The sequence below is a fragment of the Chionomys nivalis genome, chromosome 1 (genome assembly GCF_950005125.1).
Source record: "Chionomys nivalis chromosome 1, mChiNiv1.1, whole genome shotgun sequence".
Classification (NCBI taxonomy): domain Eukaryota; kingdom Metazoa; phylum Chordata; class Mammalia; order Rodentia; family Cricetidae; genus Chionomys; species Chionomys nivalis.
Genome location: NC_080086.1, coordinates 17555293 through 17566819, shown reverse-complemented (window position 1 = coordinate 17566819; position 11527 = coordinate 17555293). Strand labels below are relative to the sequence as shown.

The window sequence follows — 11527 nt, the reverse complement described above, 5'->3', positions numbered from 1 at the left end:
TGTTTCCAAATTGATGTTCAGAATTTTACTATAGTACTAAATATTTCTGAATACAGTCTTTTGATGTATGTCTACCTGATTCTTGAAAATTATAAAACACAAATTAAATGTATTCATATATACAATATCAAGTAAACATCAAGATTTACTAATGAAGTGGTTTATAATATTCTTCACAAAAATCTTACACTTTGCAAGAAAACTCAGCTGATCTTCATCCAGATGCTTCATACCTTACACAAAATGGTTTGGAGTCTTTTATAGTTGATGCTGAAGAAAGCAGAATTCTTATGTACTGTCATCAAAACAAATAAATTTATTTTCATCGTTTTGACTGTTCACATATTAAATTTTAATCATTTAATTTCTGACAAGCAAAACTATAACATTCTAACTCACATAAAAACAAAGTATCTTAACTTCTATGCAACTAAAATTCCATTAAATATTTCAAAATAAAGGCAGTTAGGCAACTATACATATTTTTCAAAGTTCTTTCTACAAGCAAACATTTACTTAATAATCTTACATAGTTAGTTATGCTTCAAATACTGGAACTGAGAAGACTTATAATTTTACTTTTAATACAGTCATATATGCATGCATACATATCCATATACTAATATATGCTAGCTCATAAGTATGTATTTATTTAGATCATAATTTTTTTATTTCTGACATAAATATTTCAGGTTTATCATGTAATTAAAATTTATTGTGCATTTCACTTATGATTAGTAAATGATAGTTGTTAGGAGATGGTATAAAACTGCTTTAATTTTTAATCGATGCAATAATAATGTAAATGTTCTAAAGACTTGGGACTATCTTATTCTCACATGAAAATAAATATAGAGTAATTCCTACTCTGTTACAAAGGAGAAATAAATTTACATGAATTCATTTGCACAACAAGAATCCTTTTTATTATCCATGTCTCCTACCTTTGTTAATGCATCTGATTTCTTCACCAGTATGAGCACTAGGCACTATTCATTTCTCTCCGGTTTGCACTGACATTTGCTCCTGTAATGTCACTGTAGACATCAAGGCATATAAAAGACAATACATAACCCAGGAAAGAAAAGGAATGGAGCAATGGGTCATAACATTCTTTAAAACCAAATGGATAGTAAAAGAAGCAATAACACAAAAGAGAAGAATCAAAATAAGACAGCAGAAATGCATATGTCAAAAATTTTTGTGAACTTTGTCTAGTGGTGCACACTAGTCCATGTAACTCAGCACTGAAAGAAACTAGGCTAGTTGGTAAAACCCTGTATAAACATAACACTAAAAAAAATGTTTAAATTGAAGGGAAAGCAAAGGTTATTGTATGTGAAAGATGGATTATAACTGAAAATTGGAGCAATAGTGAACAAAGAAAGTGACAGAATTTCTAGAAGAGAATCATTAACATACCTGAACACAGAAAGGTCTTCACAGGATGGCTATTTTCCCATAACAAAAAGGCAGAAGATAAATGCAAAACACATTGAGCGTGAGGCAGTGTGGAGCAAGTGCTAGTACAAAAGCTTCAAGGCCTTTAGAAAAAGTGACAAAGCTTGTATTCATGGGAGGCAGTAACTCCAGCCCAGGAGTTTCCCTGACCCCTTCCTCTCCACCTTCCACTCTGGAAAGAAAACATTTGAAATTCTACTGGAATAGCTGTAGCTGCTGAACTTTGTAGACCAAGTTGTTTTTCTCAGATGCAAAACTGCAACTGTATTAATAACAGCAAGGTTGCTTTGAATGTCTCTGACACAGTTGTAGGAAAAGAGCCCAAACTCCTACTGAATTAATGTAAGGAACTCCTTCAAGAGAGTAGTAACCCATATTCAAGAGACACATCAGCGAAAACAGAGCTGCAGAACAAGCATAGTCTCCCATCCCAGCACAGGTCCTCAGCAAAGATTTAAGTCATGTGTTTATATATTCTGTCACTGTTTGAGTGGCACAGTCCACGAAAATTTTGATCATTATTCTGTGTGAGACCTCAAATATCTAGATTTTTATTTTCTAGTGAATATCTTGTGTCACCAAGGATATCCTTCAAAAAGCAATAGGGAATAATATTCTTCCATGTTTACTTAAAATTACATAAGCTAATATAAGGGTATATGCACACAAATACATACATGTGTATAAGTTATAAGTATTATACATACATACATCATATATATTCACACACATTCATATATATACATATATTTGTGTGTATATGTATATATATATATATATAAAACCCAGGGCTATAAATGGGAAGATTGTTGCTTATAGGTGTCTACAAAACCCTCCCTCAAAAATATAGGATATTGTTCTTGTCCTTGGTTGACTCTCAATTACTGAAGGTAAGACTCTATTTCTACAGCTATAGATGCCCACAGAGAATGAAGGACTATATAGCAAATCACCTTCTCACAAGGCCTTCCTCGGTAAGCTAACATATTTCCCTCTATGTCTATAGACTTCTCCTATCTATCCCCTTGTCTTATGGACACTGATTGCATTATATTACAGTTTTACCCGATGGTTTCATTTATACCTAACCATATCAATAAATTCTGTTTGGGCATTTTCAGCAGTATAGCATCAACACTTACATTTTTAGGACAAGCAAGTTGGTCTCTCACATTCTTCCTGTGCCTGGATCAGGAATATTATTCACAAGTATAAGGTAAACATTTCAATAACACTGTTTTTTGTTTTTGATATGCAATGACAGTCCTTAAGTGAATATATAAGACCAAATCTTGAGTACAAATTAAGTTTATATTTACCTTCTTCAGCATTTTAAGAGTATCAATCAGTAACCTTCCAGTGCACAAATTTCTAAAATGATTTCTCATGTGAATATACTTTTTACAGCCATAATTTTGTAGACATTGTCTGAATTTGACTTTGACTTTGGTAGGATTAGTGTTTTGCAGTATAAACTCTTCCCTGATGTTTCCTAGGGAGATGTCAACAGATGTCTACTTACTCCAGGAAAGGCACCCACAACAGCACAAGAAATGACTCTACTCAAGTCTAGTTCAGTGAACCAATTATTTTATTATGATTACTTGCAGGGACATGGGTGAGGGCTCCTTGCAATAACATTGACACATAAGGGCAGTTTTATCCCAGAAAGTCAACCCCTACAGAGCCTGGTGACAACTCATAAGAGTTCCATCACTGCAGCTCCGAGAACGTCCTGCTGATAGCTGAAGCAGTTCCCTCTCTTAGCAACTGTTTAAAGTACTTAAAAAGTTGCATGTTTAAGCTACTTCATAAAATGAAATAAACAAAAAAATAAAATAAGCAAAAAATATAGATACTTAGGAGTATTGTTTAGCTAGATATCCACATAAATAATTATTACGGGTGATATGATTTTGTATCTGCAAAAGACAAGAATGAGCTTTAGGCACAAAACTTCTTTCATACTTTACTAAACAGATATTTATGTGAAGTTTGATATTAATCATAATTTTCTCAGGATCTAAACTTGCCAGAAGACAAACCTCTGGGCATGTATAAGAGAGACCTTCTGCATTAGTTAATTGTGGTGGGGAATCTACTCTTACTGTGAGTCATGATATTCATGAATTGAATTCCTGACATAGAAAATGAGAAAGTCATCAGAGAAGTAGCATTTATCTCTGCTTTCTGACTCCAGACACAACATGACCATTTCCCTGAATGTCCCATTGTCCTGCATTCTCTAACATAAAGTGCACCTTCAAACTGTCAGTTAAAACATTCCTATTTCTTCCCTAAAATGCTTTTGCCAGGTATTTTGTCATAAAAACAAGAAAAATGAGTAAGGCAGATACCGAGGTATTAAACAAACATCATACATGAGCTGTCTGTATAAATTAAATAGTTATCAAGTATCACAGAAAGAAATGGCAAGGCTTAAATTAAGCATAAAGACTTCCCATTTCTTTTCTGTGTTTTTCCACCAGATTTCAAGAGTGGCTGTGAGCAGCTTCTTCTGGATACTTCACATGGATTTAAAGGAGGGCCTCCCTCTGAAGAGATTATTGCTCTAATTATCATCAAGGAAGGTTGTTTTCTATACATGAGAAACAGCATTCCACCATTGTGAGTTGACAAATGATCAATAAATTAATAACATAACATCTTCCATTAGTGGATGTCTATTTCTCTATTCCCATTTGAAATCATCTGTTTCTCATAAAATTATCTCTAGAAAACATACAGAAATATGTTCAAATTTTATTTCTTTAATTTAAAAGTTTAAAAAGCTTTACTGAAGATATAATGTATGCCAAACATAAACTCAACAGTCTGAAGGGATTTGGGTGTGAAAATGGCCTGCTAAGCTGTATAAGTTTCCTTCTTTGACCAAAATTATTTCAAATAATTCACTTATTTGATTAAGTTAATGTATATTTGCCTGAATATTATGCTAATAACATACATGTATGACATTTGTGTTAATTAATTCTACATTAGTCTAAATTTTCATGACTATGCTAACTTGGTTTTTTGGTCACCTCAGAAAATTTCAGGTACATAATTACATAAAAGAAAATATTACAACCAAATTCCTGCTGTGATATTTGACAAAGACACTATCATAGGCATGTTTGACAATTATGAACATAAAAACTAAAATTATTATAATATACACATAAGAACTAAATAAAAATTCCCAGTGATAAACATGTTTCAAGAATTGGACATTTTAGTAATATACATAGGAATCTTGAGATAAACTTAACGCATTTTTATTTCTCAATTGTTGTTGTTGTTGTCGTCATCGCTATGTGTGTGAGTGTGTGTGTGTGTGTGTGTTTGTGTGCAGCTCACAGGTCTTCTGGTATATGTGTACAAAGATGACTTGTATATTTAGGAATCAATTTCATCCCAAGAACCAGTTAAAAGTGGAATGAAGTATTTCAAAAAGAAAAATTGCTTTGTAGCTGGCCCACAGTTACTTCTTAGGTTTTCTAAATTGATTTTATGTCGGAAAAATGGGTTAAGTATACCTTATGTCCGAGTCTATATTTTATACTTTATTACATGACCTATTTAGAGAATAAAGGTCATTCATTTACTGACACAATTACTGCTTTCCTTTTTAAGTGCCTCACTTGAATGCATACATATACACACCTCACTTGTTATTCATTGATCATTTTAAAATCTTTAAAAGTTTAATGACTGATAAATAGAGATGCCAGTTCTTGTATTTAGGTGGTTCAAATACACGAATACATCTCTGTACAACAAAAAACTTGCTTGCACCTTGTCTGTAGAGATACAAAATTTTTGAATAGTTCTTAATCTACACAGAATCTTCTAAATCTATAAAGTTACAGACACCTGAGTAATTTTTAAAATGTAAATTTATACAAAAGACGTCTTTATTATATATCCCACACCTGTAGTGGACTCTATTCCTTTGGTGCTCCTGACAACAGATGTGACTGCACTCTCCAGGCTGTCTTCCTCTACTCACAGCTCTCACAAGAGCCCAGTTTGCCCCATCTCTTGGGAATAGTCCTTTATTAACACTATAGAAGATGTGCAGGGCAAACAAGTAACAACTGTTATAACACATACTAATATTCTAGGGGAACTCCTTTGTCCAGGAATGTCATTCTGTCCCACTACTAAGCCAGAAATCCAGGAAAGCATAATGTCACTCTCTAGGTAGTTAGATGGTGTCAGCTAATCTCAGATCCACACATACAAGGTATAGTATTTTCCCATTCCTGCCACACTTAGAAGGAAACAACCCTGTTATTATGAGATAGATCTTACCCACATTTTGCCCTTGCTTGTGGTCTCTCTCATATGAATAGAAACCTACATACTATCTGCATCTCTAACAAATCCTTCACCTGAAAGAGGATCTCCACCCTGGTCATCTCTAACACGTGACAACTACGAATTGGTTTTTTTCTAGAATATAGAAGCTGATCCCCAATACGTTTTATGGAAAAGACTATTTTGTATCTTTGAGACTGCACCTCATTCAACACAGCACAGAAACAAGGACTGACTCAGCTTCTTGTTCACTAGGATCAGGACACATGAATGGACTGAGGGGAAAGCAGTTCCCATTATCTGTAAAAACAAAACTATGAGACTTCTATGATTAAATTCAGCATTCCAGCATAGCATTCATTGTCATGAGCCCCTAGACACAGTGCCAATCAAATATCAATTCACTAATGATTTTCTGCCCAAAGTTTAGAACTTTCAAGGCAGTTAGGTTAGAATTCTTCCAGATATTATGTGCCTTTAAAGGGTACCCTAAACTCTATTTCGTAGATGTGGAAGAAATACTGAATTTTCACAAGCTGTCATCAAAATAAAGACTAATATGCATTGGTTTTTACTAGTTTACAGTTATGGGAGCAGTTGGAGGACTGAGATAATTTGTTCTAAATACATTGCATAAAATATTCAAAGAATTAACGAAAATATTCTTAAAATAAAAGAATTAAAGAAAAGAGAAAACAAAAACCCTATGTATCATCAGAGCAAATTTCTATCTCTCCTTTTCAGGTAAGGAAATGTAGGATTAGAGATCTTAGCCACCTTGAACAAAGAAAGATCTGAGGCTATTGGCACACAAGATGGTACAAGGATCTCTTCCACCAGGGGCTTTAAGGATACCCTTCTTCAAGTGATCATTATTTGAACCCAGATGAACTACAATTGAATGCACTGTGTTAACCTTACCAAAGGAAACAATTCTTGAGACAGTTCAAAGAGTAAGAATTCTGTCACCAGGACATCTTTTCCTCCCATCCATAATCAAGCCATTTTCAATGCTATAAAGACATTGGCAGATTTTTCAAAACCAAACATTCTCACACTAACTGGATGAAAAGTATGCTCGATGGTAACTAAGACTGTGTTACTGTTTATGGTTAATAATCTCCTGACAAAAAGTTCTAGCATACTGTTTCTGAATAAACAAAAAAGTGCTATTTCCACTTTGTTCATTTTTCATTTACCTTTGAGGGTTTAGTATATTTGTATCATTTCTACATCCCCTTCTTCCATCTGACCTCTCCCATATACTTTTCCTTGCTTTCTTTCAAATTCATGAACTTTTTTTCATAATTTTTACACACACACACACAAACCTTTCAGTCTAAATGACATTCTACTGACTTTTACATTCTGTGGACCATGTTAAGGAGGAATAAAACATTAACTAAGAAAAACCCTTAGTCCAATGCTAGCTTCAAGAAAAAAACTACTATCCCACAACAACTCGAACCATGAGTTGTATGACATCACCACCAACCCCAGACTTCAACTGCTGGAGGTAAAGCTGAATTCTCATTTACTAGCATGCAAATAAAGGCATATTCTCTTTCACTGTTTTGCAAGGATTTTCCTTTGTCTAGCCTCTTTGAAATTTGAGTTCATGAAGTATAAATGCCATGCAGCAAAGCTTTAAAAGTTTTAAAGTTACAAAGCTTTTTAAAAAGAAGAAGAAGAAGAAGAAGAAGAAGAAGAAGAAGAAGAAGAAGAAGAAGAAGAAGAAGAAGAAGAAGAAGAGGAAGAGTAAGAAGAAGAAGAAGAAAAGAAGAAGAAGAAAGAAGAAGAAGAAGAAGAAGAAGAAGAAGAAGAAGAAGAAGAAGAAGAAGAAGAAGAAGAAGAAGAAGAAGAAGAAGAAGAAGAAGAAAGAGGAGGAGAAGGAGAAGGAAGAAGAAGAAGAAGAAGAAGAAGAAGAAGAAGAAGAAGAAGAAGAAGAAGAAGAAGAAGAAGAAGAAGAAGAAGAAGAAATGATGAATGCAGGGATGGATGAGCTTTAGTCCTCAGGTGATATCATGAGTGGACCTTCAACATCAGGAATTTGTTTCAGCAGATAAATTGGATTCATGTAATAGAGTTTTTTCTTTCTAAGGTGTCTTATTGTCTATAGGATCTCCTTGGAAAATTCCTCTTCTCTGTTGGTAATTAACATCTGATACCGTCATTATATCCAACCTAGAAGCATACGTACATTCTCTCTCTCTCTCTCTCTCTCTCTCTCTCTCTCTCTCTCTCTCTCTCTCTCTCTCTCTCTCTCACACACACACACACACACACACACACACACACACACACCAATTCAAGACTAAAAACAAGAAAACACAGCTATGATCACTGAGCTAGAATTCCACTGTCTAGGTATGATAGTAAATCTAGTGTGTTGATGAAGTGAAAGCTCCTAACAGACAGGAATCTTGCTAGAAATGTTGTGTATAGATTATTTGCAGTGGTGCTAAAAAGCCTGCTGAGTGCTGTGTTCTGCGGTGTCCCAGTGCCTTGAGAGCATAGTAGAAGGAAAATAGACAGGCCTCTATCTTCATACTAAAAATATGAAATTTTCTGAGATTTGTTTTTTAGTAAAAATTGTGCTGTGTATGTCCATTGTTATTGTCTTGTGGATTGCATTGTGTTTTAAATATTACTATTATGCAATTTACATTTTATCTCTCATTGATATTTACTATATTTATTTTCACCAAGAAATCTATATTTTGATTCTTATCTAGGTTTTCTTGTATCCTGAACTTCATCTTTGAGTGTTAGTATTACACATTCATAAGTTTCATCTCAAAAACTCATTCAACTGCAGATATTTTATAAAGCAGACTTTTCTCTTACCACTGCATATAAATATATGTGTGTGTGCATACTTTCTTTCCTTATTGTTTCCTAAGCAACATAATAACAAACAACTACTCACTTCACAATCTTCCTGTTTCCCAATTCAGTCCTTAAACCTCCCTTCAAACAATGAATTTATTCCACAATATTCAAAAATAGTCTGAAATTTTCAAATGTCAATGAGCCATGTATAAGTACTATAACATCCTCCTCCTATTACACATGTACACATTTTATAACATATGTGTCCCCATCAAATTGTCTCTGAGAGACATGCAAAAATATATTCAACATTTTTTTCAATGTGCAAACAAGTAAACAATATTCAAAGAGAAAAATTTTAATAAAATCAACCTAGTAATTTGAATAGTTTCCTTCTAAAGATTCACAGAATCCTTATGACAGATTTGGCATCACTGAACCGAGGTCACATAACTACATATACACATGTATTTTACATATTAACATAAATCATTTAAAAACAACAAAATAATTCTATATAGAAAAATTATATTTTACTTATATTATGTATTCATATATTTATTTATTCCATATTCATATTTATTCCTGTATAACAGCATAGGTATTTCAGTAATTTCTGCCAGGGCTGTAATAGTTAGGGTAGTACATAATCTATACAATTCACAAGACTACAAATGAAGTACAGAAGGTTGAAATTTATACAAAAATAACTTATTAAGAACTAATGTTCCTCTGAAATATAAAAGGTGATGCACATTTTAGGAAACTGAGGGTGCCACATCACTGAGCCTGCACCTCAGCCACCACACCGTGGAAATAAATGCCTGTCTAAGCTTAGTGTTTCCCAGAATCAAGACACAGGAGTGGCCAGAAGCAAAAGCAATTTCAGTAATACAGAAAAACAAAGTAACTGAATTTTTCTGTTCATAATTAATGTTACAAAACTGCAAAAGAAGTGACAGAAAAAAAATGCTGTACAATAACAGGAAGCTGACCACCATTTGCAGAGCCTTTATGTGGGCTGCTTTGCTGGCATCTCTGGAGCCTTTGGCATTGTACTGCATGTTCTTCAGATGTTGCCACAGGGAGAAGATGAACAAGAGAAACACCCTCAGGGTCACAGTGAAGGGGATGAGTGTGAACATAGTGTTGGTGAGTATAATATGCCTAGGAACTTGAGAATAATTATTTGAGATAACTCTGAAGAATGTGTTGGCTTCAACTCTGTCAATCCAGAGATCAATATGTGTGTTTACAACTAAAATGTTTAAAAACAAGAAAAACAGAGATGCCAACAGTGTCCCTGAAACCATGTTTTTTACTCTCCACTTTAGATGAAGAAAAATCGAGTTGGAAAAATTGGCTATCTTGAGAAAATAAAAGATGCTGAGACATGTAGCAAACCAGATACTGAAATGATTGGTTACTGTCCAGAAAATACAAATTTGTCTCATAATTCTTCTAGATATTATTATGTCTGAGTATTGTTCAGAAACAAATATACTTGCAGTTAGTGAAAAGAGCAAAGCAACTCTGGAAATTGCCAGGGTAGTCAAGATCTGATCTATGAAATATATCTTTCTCCTCTTTAACCAGTCCATAACGTTCACCAAAACTGTGAATGTATTGCCTAAATTTCCCATTAGCAATTCCACACTTAATGTAGTTGATAACATGTAATGTAGGAGACCATTCATTGTTTCCAAGATGATGTTCAGAATTACACTATAATGCAAAATATCTGTGAATACAATCTTTTGATGTATGTCTAGCTGATTCTTGAGAATTTATTACATGCTAATTAAATGAACTTGTATGTACAATGTCAAGTAAACGTCAAATTTACTAATGAAGTGGTTTATACTATTCTTCACAAAAATCTTACACTTTGCAAGAAAACCCAGGTGTGCTTCATCAAGATGCTTCTTACTTTTTACACAATGGACTGGAATTGTCCATAGTTGTTGCTGAAGAAAACAGAATTCTCATGTACTGTATTTAAAACAAATTTATTTTCATTGTTTTGACTGTTCACATATTAATCATTTATTTTCTGACAAGAAAAATTATAAAATTTTAACTCACATAAAAAACCAAAAATCTTAATTTCTATGCAACAAAATTTTCCATTAAATATTTCAAAATGAAGCCAGTTAGGCACCTATACATATTTTCCAAAGTTCTTTCTACAAGTAAACAATTACCTAATAATCTTACATAGTTAGTTATACTTCAAATACTGGGACTGAGAAGATTAATAATTTTACTTTTTATACTATCATATATACATGCATACATATCCAAGTAATAATATATGCTAGTTCATAAGTATGTATTTATTTAGATCATAATCCCTTTCATTTCTGACATAAATAATTCATGTTTATAATGTACTTAAAACTTATTGTGCATTTCACTTATGATTAGTAATATGATAGTTTTTAGATGGTATAAATTTTGATTTCAATTTTAATCAGTACAATAGTAATGTAAATATTCTAAAGACTTGAGACTATCTTATTCATACATGTAAATAAATATAGAATAATCCTATTCTGTTACAAAGCAGAAATAAATTAACATGAATTCCTTTGCACAAGAATTCTTTTCATTATCCATGTCTCCTACCTTTGTTAATGCACTGATTCCTTCACCAGTGTGAGGAATCACTGTTTCCCTCCAGTTTTCTCTGACATTTGCTCCTGTAATGTCACTGTAGGCATCTAGGCATATAAAGGACAATACATAGCCCAGTCAAGCCAGGGAAGAGAGCAAAGGGTCAGAATATTCTTCAAGACCAAATGGATAATGTCCACTTCTTTGAATGGTATTATTTGTAAAACAATAAAAAATAAAAATAAAAAAGACCTAAGGATAGTTAAAGAAGCAATAATACAAAAGGAGAAGTATT

The 11527-nt window shown here is 33.2% G+C and overlaps 1 protein-coding gene across 1 annotated transcript; it reads right to left on the bottom strand.

Annotated features, from left to right (window-relative positions):
* Window positions 1-9374: 9374 nt before the first annotated feature.
* On the bottom strand, window positions 9375-10313 carry LOC130883408 (taste receptor type 2 member 140-like). Its single transcript, XM_057783772.1, has one exon. It carries the CDS (start codon window positions 10311-10313, stop codon window positions 9375-9377), a length of 939 nt encoding a protein of 312 aa, XP_057639755.1.
* Window positions 10314-11527: the final 1214 nt, after the last annotated feature.